At 43.7% G+C, this 20,265-nt stretch overlaps 1 protein-coding gene across 1 annotated transcript; it reads right to left on the reverse strand.

The window, feature by feature from the left end:
* Positions 1-8,296: 8,296 nt before the first annotated feature.
* On the reverse strand, positions 8,297-12,094 carry LOC124979406 (olfactory receptor 1F1). The gene is given in 6 exon segments (XM_053743358.1): positions 8,297-8,428; positions 8,548-8,691; positions 11,159-11,394; positions 11,397-11,525; positions 11,528-11,863; positions 11,866-12,094. Coding segments are annotated over 6 exon segments (1,206 nt in total).
* Between the last annotated feature and the right edge of the window lie 8,171 nt (positions 12,095-20,265).

A 20,265-nucleotide genomic window follows, 5' to 3' on the forward strand; every position in this document is an offset into this window, starting at 1 on the left:
ACTGCTGGCACGTGATGCTGGGGGTCATCACAGGAGGGACTGCATCCACCCTAAGACAGCATGGTGGACTCTACACACCACCTTGCCTCTGTTTGTTGCAAAATAAATGCAAGAATGCATCACACTTCTTTTAAAAAATCAGGTGAGGGAGAAATATGCCTAAGAGGTAAAAATCCACACTCAGGTCCTCTCCTCTGTTCAAGTGGGTGGCTGAGACTCTCACTCATGAATGACCAGACAGAGCTGGGGACCAATCCCAAACCACTCCTTCCATGTGCATCACACATGTACTTCCACCCATGCATATTTAGTCATTGGAACTTAGGGGATAGTAATGTTCCTTGGGTTTAGAAGCTAAAGTGACTTTTAGATTCTCATGTTGACAACTATAGGTATAGAAAATTTCTTTATGTTTCAGGAGGCCCACTGTAAACAGTCCCTTTGATGGCAACTTTTAAGCTCCTTCTGATTTTCTGTAATCCCAGCTTGCTCATCTCCTCTGCAGGTCTTGTGCTCAAATCAGATTATTTCTGCTGAATACATTCCCCAAAGTAGAATTCTGAAAAATAAATGTTGCACATTTAAAATACAGGTTATTTCTGCCAAACTTCCCTTCTAGAAGGTTGCACCATGCTATCAGACTTTTGGGCCTTGGTGGAGGGTAGGAGAATACTGAGAATCACAGCTATGTTTTTTTGGTTCTGATGGGCAACCTCTAGCAGCTGAACTTTCCCCCATGCTTTGCTGACATATTGTCAGAGCATGGAACTTATGTCAAGACTTGGCATTCACAGAGTGCCCTCATTCCATTCTGAGTATTTTTCTATGTGATTCCTATAAAATGGCACCTAATCTCAGCCTAGTTGCAAAGTTCCCAAATAAGATTCATACTCTCCCTTCTCTACATGGGGTGCAGATGCAGGTGGGCCTAAGTGACCTGGGAGAGATCAACTCACTGGAGAAAAGGAAAGGCCTGCCTCTGACTTTGGGCCCACCTCTGGCTCATCTGTCCCACCAGGCACCAACTCCTGTATTGGCTAATAACCATAGATCCTCAGGATATTGGGACAAGGAAGGCTGTCACTGAAGTCAGTCAAGAGATTGGGTGGGTAGGTCAGGAAGGACAGAAGGATAAGCTGGCATTTTCAGGTGAGGAGGAGGATTGAGGGAGCCTGGAGCCTGGTCCATTGCCGTGCTTGTGTCTTTGTTGTTGTGGGGCATGATACCTGGAGAATGGACACGAGCTTACTGTTGGACAGTAAAGTTTAGAGCTGAAGCTTAGACTTCAGGCTCCTCTATGTGGTCTTGGCACAGGGAAACTGAATTCCAGTGGAGGCAGGGCATCCAGAATAGTGTCAGGGCCTAGGCCTTTCAACAATGGAAGGAGAGCCCAGGACATCATCTCTGACAAGGGCATCTTCTGGGACACTTGCACAGAGACCTTCCCAGAGAATGGCAGCCACTCCCAGGCCTCTTCCTGCAGTGCTGATTGAAACAAAGTCCAGCATGGTTTTGGGAATCCCACATGTGTGTGGAAGACACTGGCCCACTCAAAGAGCCTTACTAGAGGGCTTTCTGTAGAAGAACTTGGTACCAGGACCAATTTTCTAAAACACTCTCTTTCGGGTTTCCCATGCCCTGCCTGGTCTCCTGAGCTCTCTATGGAGGGTGCTGGGAACACTGTTGCTCAGGTCTGTGCAGTTGGACAGGACCTTATTACCCATGACAAATCAGTTCAACCATCTCAGAGTCACACTGCCTGGACTCAGTACAATCACTGACTTTCATCTCAGGTGTTGTGCACTGGAAACCTGTGCCCCGAGTCAGCATCAGGAAGGCAGGTGCTAGCTGGAGCCTGTAGGCAGAGGCTGCTGACACAGTTCTCCTATGGGACTTCCTAGGAGGTTTTCTACTGCAGGTTCCAGCATCCTGAAAGATCCTTTTTTCCGCTCTCCACAATCTGGCTTTCAGGGTCTGGGGGTGTTCACTCAAGTCCATTGCTCTCCTCTTAGAGAACCAGGATGTCTCCACATTAGAGATGAACTTCATGGCTTGCTCATGCAAGCAGTGACTCAGAATGCCTGCTGGAAGCTAAAGAGGGTGGGCCCTACTTTCCATCTCTCTCAGCTGAAGGTCTCCATCTCTCTCAGCTGAAGGTCACCTTCTCAGAGATGACTTGGCCAACCATTTTGATGAGCCAGCTGCTCTCCAGAATAAGATTTTATTTCATCTTTGCCTTCCCCATATGAATTCTGGTGCTCTGGGCACCTCACAGACACACCTGCTAGCACAGATGTTCAGCAAGAATTCTACTGAATGACCTTCTTCTAAATCCCCAGCTCATATGCCCTGCCCCTTCTCTCAGCTCTCTTACAATGAATTCATCATCTACATTAACTTTCTCTTATTCCCTCCTTGTGTAGAAGCACCATTCAGATCTGGTTGAGGACAGAGATGGAGAATTTTCTCTACATTGTGGGGCTCGCTAGTTGAACTGGGTCTTCCTACTGCAACCTGGGAAGTTCCCTAGTCTCCTTTCTGAGCAAAGGAGATAAATGACCCGCCTGCATCTCAAGGGCCTGGGAAGATCAGTCGGTACCTACAAAGTGCTCACAGAATGAGCTGTCTGCCTATTAATTCAGGAACTAAATAGAAAGCAATTTTTCACCTAGGGAAGACATTCTCCATGCAAATGCCCAGTGTGGAGACATCCAAGATGGGAGAGAGAGGAAGGCTACATGTCCAGTTGCTCTGTGGATCAGGACTCAAGCAGGGGGAGAACTGTTCACGGAAGGTGGGTGAAAGAGGAATTTCACGAAAATTCAACATTGGACAGTTGGAGTGTCTTAGAGACTCAGAAATTATGGTGCACTGAACAAAGAAGAAAGAGTATGTTGGAACCAAGCCAGTTGCAGCAGCCATGCTGGTTGACCCCAGAGGAGAGGAGAACAGAGGAGAGAGAACAGAGAGAGAAATGCAATGGACAAATTTGGCACAGAAAGTTCTGTAGCTCAGAAAGGCAGCCCAAACTTAGCTGATCCAGAGCCTGCACAGCCATCTGATGTTGGAAAAGGGCACTGTTTTTCAACTGGCCATGGACAGTTGAGGTGGGAGCCATCTCAAGGAGGCCACACTCCAGCTTGCTACTGTGGAGCTGGGAGACCATAGCAAACACTGTTCTGGCAAGTACCCAATGTGTGACCCAGGGTTTACCCAGCGGAATGTGAGTGAAACAGGCACAGAGGAGATTTTACCTAGGGGGTTTCAAATAAGGGATACAGAAGGGAGCCCATTTTGCTTTCCCTTTGTGTCTGATGGCTCATGTGACCAGTGGAAGTGGGTTGGAAATTTGAAAAGGTGGTTGTTAGTGCACCCAGAGACTCATCCCAGGAAGGCTATGTTGAGGGCAGCAGAGTATGTGGAGTGTTGCCCACCATCACCACCACCACACCCTCAACTCCCAAACCCTATAAGCAGAATTCCTGGAAGGATCCTGAGACCCAGACTCCCAGCAAAGATTGGAAGCTGCCAGGTGCTTGGGGTGAGACCATCCATTCTTGTCAATTATTATTTTGACCACCTCATTGGAGACCATTTCTTCATTGTTCATTAACAATATTTTTTCCTTTTTTTATGTGTGCTTTTGCTGTGCTTCTTGGTTTGTGTACATATATACATACTCATATTTCTTTCTGTTTTTCACTTTTAGCATTTTTAAATGTCATTATTTTTTCTTGCCTTGTCTTTTGAGGGCTAAGAATTTTGTTTTATTTTGGTTTTGTTTTTTTTCCTCTCCTTTCTTCTCCCACTAACAGGAAATTCTCTTGTTCTTTATCCCTTTACTTTATTTTTCCTCCTCATTCCTTATAATTATAATCTGCTATATCTCTTTTGCATTCTCTCTGTTCACATTTGAAACATTGTAAATTCTCTTCTATCTTCCTATTAAATTTTCATTTCTCTTAATGAACTGTATTCTGACCACCTTTTAGATCTAGTTCATTTATAAAACTTCTGACCCCACCATTCAAGTTGCAATTATTGCTGCTGTGGATGACTTAATTGATACACTGTTTGCCTTAATGCCAGATCTAGTTCACAGTAGCTTTTGCTGTTGGCAATTTCTGACTCCCCCCTGGAATCTTCCAGGGTGATTAGGTGAGCTATAGTCACATCACTGTGGCAAGGTTCAAGCCATTGTCCTGCAACTCAGTAGGTGCTTCCTGCATCATCTCAAAGATATATATATTTTTATACTTATGAATACATTCTATTAGACTGGAAGTATATAAACCAAGAGCATCAGGAAAAGATATGTATCAGGAGGAATCCAGAGAAGTTGAGCACAGGTTTTTGAACATTTCCCCATCTAGGGTCATACAGGACTTGCTTTCTCTTTAGCAGTAAACTATGTGGACATGTGCAAAATGTCTCTGCACAGAGAAAACTGTTCAAATTTTGGTGTCTGAGGCTTTTATTGAGAGCCAGTCACATAGAGATGTCATGCTACATGACAGACACAGCTGCTGAGACTTAGGATCCCAGGTAGGAAATCAGATGCACGTCAAGTATGCTGATGTATGTGCAAAGTAATCCTGACAGGCTGAAATGACATGGTCCATTGCCCCAGGTATACAAAACATAATTATCAACCATTAACATGAGAACATTCTCAGGGCCACTTTCCCAGGGGTTGGCTAAAGGTCAGGCATCGTTCTAGGTTCCCTTGAAGATATGCAAGGACTGAACAGTAAGACCTACTCAAGAAACACTTTCCTCATACTCCACATGCCCTACTCAAAACTCAACAGTGCCCCATTATATGGATGAAATGTATGTGTAAACTCTGACATATAATAAGATCGCATCTAGTCATTGGTAGAACTGAGATTTGAAGCTATGGTGGGTTTATTCTCACTTAGGCTGTACTGCCTTCTCACTACTACTAGTGAGCTGAGTATTTACAGATCACCCAATCCACTGGGATGAGCAAAACCCCTATTTACTATAAATTAGTTTGAGCCATCTTCCCACTCTGCTGGGGGCACATAAAGATGTCTTATGCTCATTCATATATGACCTCCCCAGGGATTCTGTCTTTGCACAGGAAGTTTCCCCAGGTGTGTGTCTATAAGGTCATCATAATTTATAGGTGGTACAATGTTGCTGCTTATGTGCAAGAGTCCTAAGAGATAGTATATGCATTTGAAAGTTGGGGAAGCATGGTGTGCCAGGCTGGTAGCACACACCTGTGATCCAAGCTACTCAGAAGGCTGAAGAATGAGAATCACAAATTTGAGGCCAGTCTAGGCCACTTTGTGAGACCTTGTCTCAAAATAAAAAATATTCTGAGTAGCAGTCACTGGCAGGGGACTTGCCAAGCTTTTGCAAGTCCCTGGGTTCCATCCCCCATCCCCAAAAAAAGTATTGTGGGAGCTATAGACTTGAATTTCCTACTGGTATTACCTATTTTAAAAAGAAAACTGAAAAGGAATAAGTTGCAAATTATTCTGGTTAGAAAAGACCGATCTTTAAAAACTGCACAAATAGAAGCAAAAGTTGTCATCAAATTTTAAATTATCATGACAAAATTTTAAATATATGCAAAAGTAGGGAAAGTAATACACTGAACTTCCATATAATCATTACTCAGATAAAACAATTATCAGTACATGGCCATTCTTGTTTCAATTAGACTTATCCATTATCCATTTGCATCCTAAAGGATAAAAACTTCTTGAAATGCACAAACATACTGGGTGCAGTGGTGTATACCTGTAATCCCAGCTCCTCGGAAGGCTGAGACAGGAGAATCCCAAGTTCAAAGTCAGTCTCAGCCAAAAAAAGCAAGGCACTAAGCAACTCAGTGAAACCCTGTCTCTAATAAAATAAAAAATAGGGCTAGGGATGTGACTCAGTGGTCACATGTCCCTGCTACCAGCCCCCAAAATGCACAAACACTACCATTATTTCATTTGCAAAATAATGATAATACCCTATGTTTTAGTTAGATATCAATGTCGCTAGAAGATCTGACAGGGACACCTTATAGGAATAAAAGTTTATTTTGATTCATGTTTGCAGAGGTTAGTTCTCTAACCAGTTGACTTCATTGCTCTCGGCCCACAGTGAGGCAGAACATCATGGCAGAAGGGTAAGGCAGAGGAAAGCAGCTCTAACATAGCAATCAGAAGCAGAGGGAGCTCCTTTTGCCAAAGAAAAAGTATAAACCCCAAATCCATTCCCCCAGTGACCTACCTCATCCAGGGAATCCTACCTGCCTACAGTTACTGCCCAGTTAATCCATATAAGTGGACTGATTCACTGATTGGATCACAACTCTCACCATCTGATCACTTAATCTCTGAAAATGCTTGCATTGTCTTATACTAATGCTTTTGGGGGACATCTCATATCTAAACCACAACATTCTGCCCTGGTCTTCAAAAGCTCATGCTAAAATCACAATACGAAACATATTCAGTCCATTCCCAAGAATTCCCATAGTCTAAACAGTTCCAGCATTACCCAAAATTCCAACACCTCTTTGGATATTCAAGGTAAACTTTTTCCCTCCAATTATGTACATCTTCCAGAAGCAGTATCTCTAAAGTAGATGCATCAGGGCAGTTATCAAGAGCCCTGCACTTTAGGGAACACCCCTTGCTGGTGAACAAAGAAGTAACCTCCAAGAGGAATACTGCTGGACACTGTGGTGACCATGCCAGTAGAGGTGGTATTACGTGGCACAGGTTCTGACAATTGAAGCAGGAGGAAGTTAGTTTTTGCAGCTATTTATGGAGTTGGCCCAATGAAAGTGCCAGCCAGTGGTCTGTGTATCATAGCCATCTCCAAGAGCTTTCTACAACACCTAGGATATCTTTGGAAACTATGAAGAGGTCCTTCATAGATAAGAAGTGGGCAGCTTTCACAAGTAATGCCCCTGCCCGTGCCCCATCACCAGGGTCTACACAGTGCCCAGCCAGTGTCTTCTGGCCCTCAAAGCAGTGACTGCAGCCTCCCCAGCCCAAGTGCAGGAGACCCAGAAGGTCCTGTGGCCAAAAGCTTGGGCCAGGAGAGGGAGACTGAGACTCCCAGCAGAGACAGGGAAGTGATGTTGGGTGGAGGCAAGGCAAAGGGAAGTGTGGGAAGCCTCAAGAGATTTCCCTGTGTCCTGGGAAGAGCATCTGCAGAAGCCAGCTCCATATATGGTTTCTTATGGAAGGTGGATAAAACTTAATTTTAGTCATAAAAGGAAGGCTTGTTGGGAGGAGGCAACAGGGCTGTGGATGTGGCACCCAGCTCAGAGACCCTGAGTGCCTCACTTGGCAGCTGCATCAGGTGCAGAAATTGGCAGCAGCCTTGGAAAGGGCTCCTTAGAGAGGATGTCATAAAGACGTGTGCCACAGTCACCCTTATTCTGCCAGAAAGACACTGCATCTTACCATGATAGTGGCAAGCCTGCATGTGGGGTAAGCTTGGCCCACACCCAGGTTGGTGGCCCATATTGGTGTCCATCTTTGGACAAGCAGTGGTCCTGTTTGTGACTTCCTATTTGCTAAGCTCTCAGAGGCTAAATACTTCTGTCAACCGCAATGCAGTGTCCACACATGGTGACAGAACAAAGTGGCACTGCCATTCTAACTTGGGCTTCATCCCAGGCTCTGTTCATTAGTAGTTTCTTGCTGAGGCCTGTGCAGCTTTGCCAAGGCCTGCTGCAGGTTTTCTCCTATGAGTGCACAGGACCTGCCCCTTAAGCCCAACCTTGTGACTAGACCTTGGCCAGCTCAGGTCTAAAAGGTGGAGGACTCTTCAGGCTCCTGGGCAAAAGGGGAATGCAAGCCAGTGGCCACAAGGAACCCAGTGAGTTCCAGAGTCCATTTTTCCCACAGTTCACTTGTGGACACTCTGCAGGGCTGGTGCTCAGCACACTGACGCATATCCTAACAGCATGGCAGTGACCATCCCCCAACCGGGGGTGTTGGATGAGGGCAGAGAGGAGGGCTCTGAGCCCCATGGCACCACTTCTTAGCTCTGTATCCTTGGGCAATAGTCCTCATTTCTCTAGGCCTCCACTTGCTTATTAATAAAATGGGAATGACAGTGGTTCTATCACATGATTGTTCTTCCACAGTCATGTGTCTCATTGGTGTATGATTTTTCTTTTTAAATATTTATTTGTTTATTTATGTATTTTTGGTACTGGGCATTTAGCCCGGGGGACTCTACCACTGAGCTACACCTCCTGCCCTTTTTATTATATTTCGAGACAGTCTCTCTAAGTGCTGAGGTTGGCCTAGAACTTGCATTCTTCCACTTCAACCTCCTGAGTTTCTCGGATTACAAGCAACCAGCAAGCTGACACAGTTTTTACAGAGTGAGATTTGACTTTGTCAATGATGAAGTTGCTACACACATACAAAACAACCTGTAGTCCACCAAGGCAGTCATGGAGACTCTGCTTCAGAAGCTCCAGCAAGTATATCAGATTCTAGCAAAACTGTGAAAGTAGCAATCCTGAAAATCCCTGTGCTTCTAGTAACTAACCATATGAAACTGCATCTCTGGGCTGACCACCAGGACAGGACATCTCCAGGATCCAGGAAGGAGGAAACTGGTTGAGGGATGGGTGGGCTCAGAAGCCAACACTGCAGCCTTGGGCATGTCTGCCACTTGGAAGACCTTGGCAGCCTGAGTTTTACAGGGCAGAGAACATGAACTAACGAGATATATAAGATTGGAAGCATCCATGGAGTCTGAATTTCCAAGACTGTAACTTCAATGAGAATGTTCTCCTAACACTGCCTACCTAGCAGCAAGAGATGAGAAGGAAGCTGCCCTCTTTGGAATGAAGGGGAAGGAAATACTTTCTCCTGAGAATCAGGATAGATGTTGGTTTAGGATTTATGTTATCTACACCTTAGAGGCATTCCAAGACAAGTAGTTGTATAGAAAATAAAACTACTGGTCCAGTAGAATCAGCAGGACCAGTGAGACTCAAGATGGCTTTCAGCTCCATCCCCAAAAGAACTGCCCTGGATTGTTGATGCTAACAGATGTCAGGTTCCAAAAGCAGTGGGCATCAGTAGAGACACCCCTCTCCTAAAATCAAGATGATACATAAACCTCAAAAATCTAGAAGAAGTACCACAACATGAAGAAAATAAGAGGAAGGAATTACTAAGTGTGAAAATCCAAAAAATCAATGGTGCTGAAAACCAAAACACAATAAAATTAGCATCAGTTAAGCTAAATATTCTGTTTGGAAAGATGAACCTACCAGGTAAAACAAGACAAAGCAGAGAAAAGGCATAAATAAAGAACACTAAGAATAGAAAAGGAACCAAGTGAAAAGCAAATGAGGGAGTTTAATAATTAAGAGTGGGAAGTGGGTGGACTTGGTGCATACTATATGCATGCATTGAAACATCACACTAAACCCTATGAATATGTAAAGTTAATGCATGCTGCTCAAAACTTTTAAAAAGGAAAAAAGAAACAGGAACAGTTAAAATGAATAAAATGAAATTAAAAGAAAAAGAAAAAAGGTGGCCATAATTACACTTTAAGAATTTATATATTATTAAAAGTTTCTCAATGTGCTGTAAAAAATCAAGTAGACTAGAAATCATTGAAGGAGATGAATAACTCAGACTTACAAATTTAGGACAGTTACTTGGTTTCTCTCAGTCTGTTTTCAGTCTTGTACTATGGGAAAAAAGTGTGTCTTCCTCTTGGAAACTTCTGTGGATTGAAACATGCACAAAACACTTAGGACTGTATTTGTCACTATCAGTTCCTCACTAACTGTTGACTTTTATTTATGCTTTTACAAGAATAGCCATTACATCCTTATAATACTGAAAAACTGGGAAAACAGTTTAAAATGTTTATTAAAATATTAATAATAAAGAATGATTAAATAAGTCATAAAAGGTCTATAGGATCTAGGAGTCTGTACCTGAAATTAAAAAGAAATGCACTCTCTTTGTAGCAAGAAGATCTCCGAGATGTCTTATTTTATGCTACAAAAAAAGGAAATTGCACAATAGTATATAGTGGATGATGTTATTTATGTTTCAAAATAAGAGAGAGGGAGAGAGAGATTGAAGGGACAACTGAGATGGAAGTAGAGGTTGATTTGGGTGGGTAACTTTTGAATTTTACTTTTGAATTTTCACAATGAAAATGGTTGGCACAGTATATATGGGGTAAAATTTTAAAAAACTTAAACCACTTTAAAAATAACTAGATCTTTACCGAATTTTCCTGGGGAGGAGTCTGCAGGGCTGTAGAGGTCATTACAGCACATTCAACCATACCTCCTTAAAACCCTTCACAGAGAAAATTCACTGTAGCCAAACTATGGAACCAGCCTAGATGACCATTGACAGATAAAAGGGTAAAGAAAATGTGGTATATGTACACAATGGAGTTTTATCCAGTCATAAAGAAAAATTAAATTACGTTATTTGCAGGAAAATGAATGTAACTAGAGACCATCATATTAAGAGAAATAAGACAAACTCAGAAGGTCAAGGGCCATGTGTTTTCTCTCATTTCTGGAAAGCTAGAGAGAAAAAATCAAGAGAAAGGAGGATGGGATGGGAACCTCATGAAAAGCAAAGTGAGATCAATAAAGGAAAGGGACTAGGCCTGGGAGGTGAGGAGGGAGGGAAGAAGTGCTGGGGAGTGATAGTGACCAGATCACGCTGTTCCATCGTGTGCATGTATGACTATGTAACAACAAATCCCATCATTATGCACAACTCTAATGCACCAGTAAAAAAATGTGGAAAAACTCCTCCTCAGACCTCCCCTGCTTCTCCAGGCTCCTCTCCACTCCCCTTTGCTGGGAATCACACTGTTCTTGCCCTTTTCCATAAACAGGTAGAACTTCCTTGCATTGCCTTCATTTGTTCCCCCCAACTATTTAAAGTAGATTCTAATTCAAGCACCCAGACAATGACTGGATCTAACTTATAGCTATGTACCCAGCACTATAATCAACACGTCCTATTTGCTTTGTCTAATTTTTTATTTAACAAAAAATAAGATGTCATAGGGTCAAAACTGATACTTTTTGAGAAACTGAAAAAGAAAGTTTTGGGTAATTGTTATTATTACTAAATGCTAGTGATCCCAGACCTATCCTTACCTCTTGGGGTGCAGCTCGGCTTCTGAGCCCCCATGTTAGAGCACCTTTGACCTCTTTGTTGAGAAGTCTGTAGATGAAGGGGTTCAAGGTCGGTGTGACCACCGCACATGCCACACTGCCCAGTAGGTCATATTGCGCTGAGTAAGCGGATGATGGCTGGAAATATACTGAGAGGACAGAGCCAAAGAAAAGCGACACCACCTCCAGGTGGGCCCTGCAGGTGGAGAAGGTATGGCGCGGCCTCCTGTGGACTGCACTCTAAGCACCGCAAAGAGGATGTGCCCATAGGAGAGGGACACGAGAAGCAGCGGGGTCAGCACCACCGCCAGGCCCTCGGGGAAGATAGTCTGCGGGGGACATGTCCGACCGACATCGCCAAGCTCAGCATCACCGTCACATCACAAAATAAGTGGCGCACAGGGCTGAAGCGGACCTAGGAGAGTGCAGAGATAAGCAGCGTGTGGAGCAGCGAGTGCAGGTGGGCCACCGCCCAGGACGCACCCACCAGCGCCGCTCAGCGCCAGGGTGTCATGACCGCGGTGTAGTGCAGTGGCCGGCAGACCGCCACCACATGGTCGTAGGACATGGCAGCCAGGAGGTAGCTCTCTGCGACGCCCAGAGCCACAAAGAAGTACATCTGGGAAAAGCATGCTTAGAAGGATATGGCCTGGCCAGGGTGGAGCAGGCTGGCCAGCAATCGGGGACAGTGACCGTGGTAAAGCAGGTATCCACGAGGCTCAGGTGACCCAAGAAGTAATACATAGGGGAGCTCAGAGCCCCATCAGACCTCACCAGTACCACCATGCTCAGGTTGCCCAGGGCATTGAGCAGATAGATGCTGAGGAAGAACAGGAACAACACCGGGTGGGCGACTGTGTCATCCATCAGGCCAAGGAGGAGGAACTCTGGGCCCGATGTGAGGTTGACCAAAGCCATTGAGGACCCTGCCAGGCGGGAATGCTGAGGAGTGGACTTCCTCCATGTTGAGGTTCCATGGGTAAATTTTGATACACATCCCACACACAGAGTATTTACAAAAATTTTGATAATACAGATTTCTGCTTGCTAAAACAGGTTGAAAGCCACATTGCTCATTGAATGGTCCTGATCTTATGAAGAAACTGCATTTCCCAGGGGTGTTCTAAGGTAATGGTTAAGTCTCCAGTTTCCTTGTAAGTCATACCTGATTTTGAGTCCTGACTTTACTACTAAGGTAGTATGTCCTCTCTGAATCTCAGTTTCTTCTTTTTTAATGAGGAAAATACTAGTTTCTATCCTTTGACTTGGTTATGAGGATAAGTGAGTAATAAAGTTTAAATTGTTAGCATAGTGCCTGACACATAATGTCTTATAACTTTTATCTGTCTACTCATCATTAGTCTATCAAATTCATCATCATCATCATCATCATCATCTAGTCAATGAGTTAGGACCCAGGCCTTCTAAATACCAGTCTAAATCTCTTCACAAAAAACCTCACTGCATTTGCCATTCATTTTCACCACTCATTGTGCGCTAATTCACAAATCGTTAAACCTTCTCTGTAAAGGATTCTATAGTAAATATTTTAGGTTTGAGGGTCATACCATGTCTCTTGCAGACACACCACTCTGCCTTCGTAGTGCAAAAGCAGTGGCTCAGAAGAAGTAAATGAGTGCCCATGGCCATGCTGCAATAAAATTTTACTTACAAAACAGGTGGAGGACTGGAATTGCCCTGCGGGACGTGATTTGTTGACCCCTGTATAGGATACTGGGGGAGACAGGGAGATGAAAGAATCTTAGCTTATATCCTCAAACAGTTTGATCTGGAGCAACATGCAGAGGGTCTTTGTGTTTCTTTGTAATTTTATGAACCATGTGGAATTAAATTCTTCTTCTTGGAGGAGTTTGGAAAGAATTCAAAGAAGGTGTGGGACTTGAATCAGGCCTTGAAGAATGAATAGGAGTTCACCAAACAGATGTGTTCTGGTGTAGGAGGAGAGGTATTACTGACAGTGGGAAGAGATTGTGTGGGGTTGTTGGTAAAGGAGGCATGGATTGAAGAAGGCTAAGCATCCACAGTATGACACCAAGACTCTGGGCAAAGCATAAAATAAGTTGTATGAAAAACTGTTACATTTCTCAGTTAGCCATGACTTCAGTGATTTCAGGAATAATGCACTCATTTTGTCTCCCATTCTGTCTCTTCCTTAAAATACCACACTCTTCTCCTGTTGCTCCAAACTCTCTACAAGTGTTCTGCTACTAAGCTAATCTGTCAACCCTTTGCCAGGAACACTGGTCAGGCTTTGATGAGATCCCAGAGAATGGACCAAGTTAGCTCCTACCAAGGACCACCTCCCAGGAAGAAGCTGCATCTCCCTGCCTTGTCCAGTGAACTGTATAATACAAAATTTATCCAAAAATACCTGTTAAATGAAGCTTTTTTTGAAGAGCAATGAGTGAAAAACATAAATGAGGAAGGATGAAGAAGAGAATGATGGGAAAAGTCCAATAACCATACCTGACCTGTCAACTTCCCAGGACAAGCCCCAGATGTATCCTGCTTTCATTTTTCTGCTTCTCTGTCATTGTCACCCATTAGCTGTTCCAGAGAAATCACCTCCTTAGTTCCTGCAAACCCCACTCCTTGACCCTTCATAAAATAGGAGCATGCAAGAGCTGGACCTCGGTACCCCTCAAAGCCATCCTTGTCTTTTTCAGTGTACTATTCTCCTTTACAGAGCCCTTGACCTTCACCTCCCAACCTCTCTTTAGGTAGCTGCATGATGCAGCAGAAAGAGCATTAGCTGTGAAATCACAGCCACGTGGGTTTTCATCCTGACAGCTATGTAAACATTTAATCACATTCATCTCATCTATAAAATTAGGATATTTATTCCTGCTTTGCATGACTGATGTCAAGATTAAGTGAGGTAATGTATGTACAAGGAGTAGCACAGAATGGATACTGATAGATCTTGGTTCCCTTTCCCCGTATATAAATCCACTGGATTTTTCCTATGGTTTCTTGAGATGGTTCAGTCCAGTCCTGGAGGGCTGCAGTTAATCAGTTGTTTTTCTTAATCTCAATTAAAATCTGCTTTTCTGCAACAAATGTCACCAATTTTGGCCTCTAGGTACAACACATGCCAACTCTACTTTCTCTGTTCTAGGTCTACAGATGTTTTCTTCAACCTGAAGATCACTGGAACTTTAGATCCTTTCTCACAGTACCTAATTTCCAGGTCCTTTTTCTTTCACTCTTTGCTTTGTCAATATTTTATTAACAGGAATTGGGCACAGTGTTCAAGCTGGGGTTGGTCTGTTTGGAGTTCCCTGGGGCAATAAGATGGCTCAAGCTAACCATTCATGCCTGATTATTGAGTGTTTGCTGTGGGAAGGAATTGTGGGCTCTTGGGCTGCAGAGGTAAGGCAGCCATTGTCCTTGACCTCCAGGTATGCACAATGTAATAAACACTACACTAACTGTATGAACAAAGTGAGGGTGATTTCCTCTCCTGGCTGATATGGGGAAGATTCCAAAGAAGAGGTGAGGCTCAAATTAAGTTGGGAAGAATGAGAAGATCACTTGGGAATGGGAAGGGCAGGGCTTGGGGAAAGAGAATGTGAAAGCAAAAGATTTTGTGTGTGGGGGGAGAAAGTTGGCACTAAAATGTGGCTTCCTCCTCCTTAATACTTAATGCAGAGTGGATAGAGATGGGGTGGGGAAGAAGACAGGACACAAAGTAAGAAGATAGTAGAGAAATGTTGGGTTCTCTCACCTGAAGGGCAGCATGCCAGACCTCAGCCCCTTCTGCAGAGTCTGTGGAATGGTATCTCTCCTGGTCAGAGGTCCCTAGTCTTGGGGCAGATGCATGATCCTGCTCCTCAGCCCAGAGGCTTCAGGATGTTTCCTGTGGACTAGGACAACAATACTATGTAGAGAGAGGCAGACAGACAGAATTGCAAGGACCCTGGGAATTCCTAAGCTATGCTCTTCCCACTCACCTTACTGCCCGGCAGTCTCCGTGCTGCCTGGTGGATACAGAGTAGACTGCTCAGCCTGGTGTCCAAGGTTTTCCAACATGACTCCCAGCATTCTCTTTAGCCTTCCCCTCAACTGTTTCCATAGGCTTCCTCTTCCCCTGACCACAGCCAGGCTGGTCTTTTCACTGCATCTTAAAGCTTTCTCACCCACCCCACCTCTACCCTCCTGATCCCACCTGGAATGCTTTTTCTACCCTATCCCAATATCCAAAGTTGGTTCCACTTCCTCCAGGAAGCCCTGTGCCCTTTCTAGACTCTGCAGCCCCCATGTCTGCCTCTCTCCTCCATCTCTTGTAACTCACATTTGGAACTTAGTCCTCATTTGCTGACACTAAAGTGACTTCTGCTGTGATGCTCATCTTCCCCACTAGAAGATGAGGTGTCTGAGGACAAGTATCTAGTTATCTTTTCCCATCTGACCTTGGGCTTGCACAGGACTTTGCCCTAACCCTCTTGACAAGGAAGGCTCCAGAGAAGAGGAGGCATTTGAGCAGAGCCAGCTTGAAGGTGTTCACTGGACAGACAAGTGTGGAAGATGATTTTAGAGAGAAGGACTAGCATGTACAAAGGAAATTACAAGGGAATATTTAGGGAAGTTACTTAATATCTTTGAGCTGCATTTTCCTCTAAAAATGGATCATTATACCCTCCTTATGGTATAATGTTTAAAGCAAAACCCAGGAAATAGTAGGTGCTTTGTAAATGTCAACCCTCCACTTCCTAACTACTTTCAGTGATGGGAAGAGAGGTTCACTGGATTTATGTCAGCGTCCCCTGCAATGTCTGGCACTTGACAGGATTTCTTGGATACTGAACTGCTGCTGTTGATGCAGGGCCCTTTCCTGAGACCCAGATATGACAGGTGCTGCTTTGAAATAGATAGAAAGGACTCACTTAAAATAGAAAAATGAAGCAGGTATGTATCAGACCAGTACTGTATCTCCCACACTAGTTGTTTCCCTAAACCCTTCTGCAGACAATGTCACTCAGATAAACCAAGATACAGAAGTACACACCTGCACAATGACACAGGCATATCTTCATATGTCCAGACACATAGACATGCCAGACATGCAATCACACTCACTAGGACAAGAACACCACATGGAACACACACGGACAGTCATAGCCACTAACACACAGACAACAGAAACACATATGATCCGTGCACTACAGAAAACATAGCACACATGCCACTTACACATGGAGACTTACACACAGATCCCACATACAAATGACAGAGACATAGAGACCTCAGTGTGTTCCCCCAGACACAGTGAAACTCCACACAGGTTCACAAATAAATGCCTGCTCACTGCTCCCTCCCTTATCACCTCCCTTGCTTAGGTCTGTCTGCCTTAATAGAGGGGTAGTGGGCAATGGCACACCGGGAAAACCATCACTGGACCCTGCACTCTCAGTCCTGGGGGCTTCAATTCAATTCCATGAATCCAGTCTCTTCCTACAGTCCAGATTCTTCTCTCAATGGGTGCAAAATATCTTTCTCTTTGATGACAGTTTTAATCCAAAATGGGCTTTTTCTATTCCAAAGATCTCCTTCCCTCCTCTACTTCTCTCTGCCAACATCTAACTCATTTTTCTTCAATAATCTGCTCAACAATCTTACCTGTTGTGTCTATTCCTTGTCAGGCAGGTACTGGAGCAGCAGTCAGGGAAGGCATTCAGAGATGAGTAAGACATATTCAAGGAGTTCATCTTACTGTCTTGATATCAGGCAACTGGTAATGATTCTCAGAATCTCACCCAACACCATATCACAAGCAGGGGAAGCAACACCAGGAGAACACTGTACCTGAAGTTATTCAGCAATCAGGGGATGAACCAGGATTGCAATTTCAGGTTCTGGACCCCACCTGTGATTCAGTCACTTCACAGACTCAGGGTCTGATCTGCTTGCAGCAGGGGGGAGAGTTATGGCACATGTACCCTGAAGAGAAAGACTTGGCTCCACAGTCAAAGGCGGGAGTGATGACATGCAGGCCAGAGCAGAGGGGGTCACCCACTAATTAATTAATCTGGAAACTCTATGGGGAGCTACAGAAGTCTCTGCCATCCCTGGCCCCATGAGGACCCCTCAGCCCTCAGCCAACCTGGCTTACCCTTGCCTACACTGCTAAAGAGACTGAGTGGGAGAGTAGTAAAGAAGGTGTCTGGGATCCTGGAACTGAGATAGACAGTCCTCAGCATGGTGGCTGGATGTGCTGACCCACCAGACTCAGAGGGTAATGCTGTCAATCTTCAGCTCCTTACTCAGGGAAATGAACTGAGAGAACTGGTTAAAGACCAATGGCCAGGAGATGCTTTCCCTTCTCCCTGACTTTCTCCATGCAGAACTTTGACCATAAGGCCTATTGTTGCAACATCAGCATGTAACTCCTCCTCCTAATCCCCATGTGAGAAGAGCATTGTGCAGAGCTGGGACCTGGATGTTCATCTCCCAGTGTGCCCCCAGCAGCCATTCCCTGAGTCTCAGGTCCACCTCAGTCCCAGAAATCCAGCCTAACCCAGATATCAAGGAAGAGGAAGAGGAGCCATAGGTACTGGCAGTTGCTCCAGAACAGCAGGACTGAGACTGGGGCAGCTGAGCCTCATGTCCCAGGTGGAGCCACCCTTAATGGACTTGTGAGGTACTGTCTTCACTCGGTGGCCAGATGGCATTTCTCTGTCCTCTCCACCTTGTTCCAGAACAAGATGATTTCTGCTCTTCATTTCATAGCCTCCTGGTTGTCCTGAATTCCTCACTCTTCAGCAGAGCATCCTCTTGAATCTAGAGAAGTACACTCAATTTCCAAGACTGGACCAATTTCTCCCAAGCTTCCTCTCTCTGTCTCTGTCCCATGCCCTTCATTTGCCTGGCTACCTTGTAATGTTTATGAAACTGACAGTCCCATCTCATGGGATGAATTTCTCCAGCTTGACCATTCATTTGGCAACATTTATTCACTATCTTTGGGGTTCCCAGCCCTGTTGATCTCCCAGGAATGTCAGAGAAGTCTTGGTGTGAGTGAGACACCCAAGTTCTGACTGCAGATAGACTCTGGGCAAGTTACTTCTCCCCTCTGAATCTGTTTCATCATTGGAAAATCAAGAAGGATGAACCAAAAGCATCTGATAATCCCTTCATTTTGAGGATGTAAAGATAAACCCTTTCACCTAAAGTCCTAGGAAAAATGTATGAAGTGTGAAGGATTCTCTTCAGAAACATTTCAGAGCCCAAATCTCTTTATGGTCTCAATGAGGCAGGAAAAAATTGGGCTTAGAAAACACAGGGAGAATAAACTAATTACATGAATAACAATGATAATAGTAGCAGTTACACATTATTAAACATTTTTTAGGTATTATATTTCTCATAAATATATCATCATTTTAAATTTTCTAAGAGTTCTGTGATGTAGAGCATTATTATATTCATTTTTTAGATGATAAAACTAAGGCTGAGCTGTGAGTTACCAAAAGTTATATAATTTGTAGATGCAAAAATCAGGATTCATACCACGTTTACAGGTGTGGCCCTGAAAGGCCATTATTTCCTAAAGACCCTCTTTTAGGAGCAGAAAGATTGGTATTCAAATTTGCTAGAGCCTCGACAACTTTCTGACTTGTGAAAGAACCAGATGAAATGGCTGGAGAAGAATATCTTTCCTGAGGATTCTGTTAGTTTAAGAAGAACCAGAGAGCTTTTGAAAGAGCCAGAGATTCAACCAAACAGAATAGAATATAAATTATTAAACCTGACTGGGAACCCACTGTGTGGCAGGTTCTATGTTGGGTGCTGGGATGTAAATGCAGTCTTACATGTTCCTCCCTGAACAGCGTGCTTTTTTCTTGGGAGAGAAAGGTTCAAATTAGAGAATGACAAGTGCTTAGAACCACGGTTCTCAGACTGTGGTTCCCAGACCAGGAGCAGTGGCGTCACCTGGGAACTTACTAGAAATGCAGTGGCTTCTTACATACTACACACCTGAGATCATTTGTCTTTGTCTCAATTTCTCTCATCCAGTAAAAAAATAAAAAGAAAAAATTGCTTCCCCTAGGAAGACATGGATCCTAATCCAGATTATGTTTTCTTAGTTTATACCTGTGATTTGTTTCAGTCTGTTGCAAGCATTGCATAGGAAAGCATTTCATCAATTTCTTTCTTTCTTTCTTTTTTATTGGATTTTTTAGTTATAAGTGACAATAGAATTTACCGTGACATAATTATAAAAGCATGGGATATCATTTGTTCTAAGATACCCCTACATAGCTAAACTACAGTCTGAAACAATAAAGTTTTACAGAATAAACGGTCACTTTCCAAATTTCTAAAGGACTTTTAACACTTTACTTTAATGACCTGGTGAATGGTAGTGACACCAGCTAGAGTTTGTCATAACTAAAGGAGCAGTCATCTCCATGACAGAGATTATAAGAGAGAGTATTGTCATCTTATTAAATCAAAGGAAGATATTTATTTATTATCATTGTTGTGGCAACTTTACAAAGTTGACTTTCTAGAGGTTGGGGGATATTAGTTCAGTGGCAGAATGCTGGCCTAGCATGCACATGGCCCTAGATTCTATTCCTAGTACATGCACCTGCACACACACACACATGAGCACAAATTGACTGTCTAGGAACAATAGTGCAATTGTAATATTACCAGGCCCATGAGCCTTCCAAAGGCATAGCTCAGCTGCTTCCAAATCAGCAAATGCTTCTAGAGAAGAAATTGCCCTGAGTACACACAAGCCCATATTCTCCAAATACTAAGTGACCCCCCTCTGAACCTGGTTCACTCCCAGATTCAAGTTAGGCAAGACCTTAGTAGCCTGTGATCCCTCCAGTATATTTTTTAATTTTTTAATTTTATAGGTTCTAATTAGTTTATATGACAGTAGATTTAATTTATACATTTTGATAGATCATACAAAGAGTTTAATCTCATTTTTCTGATTATACTTATTGCAGGATCACTTTGGTCATGCAGTCATACATGTACATAAGGTAATAATGTCTGTTTCACTCTATCATCCTTCCCACATACTCCTTCTCCTCCCTTCACTCCCCTCT

Source organism: Sciurus carolinensis, chromosome 3, assembly GCF_902686445.1.
Source record: "Sciurus carolinensis chromosome 3, mSciCar1.2, whole genome shotgun sequence".
Taxonomy (NCBI): domain Eukaryota; kingdom Metazoa; phylum Chordata; class Mammalia; order Rodentia; family Sciuridae; genus Sciurus; species Sciurus carolinensis.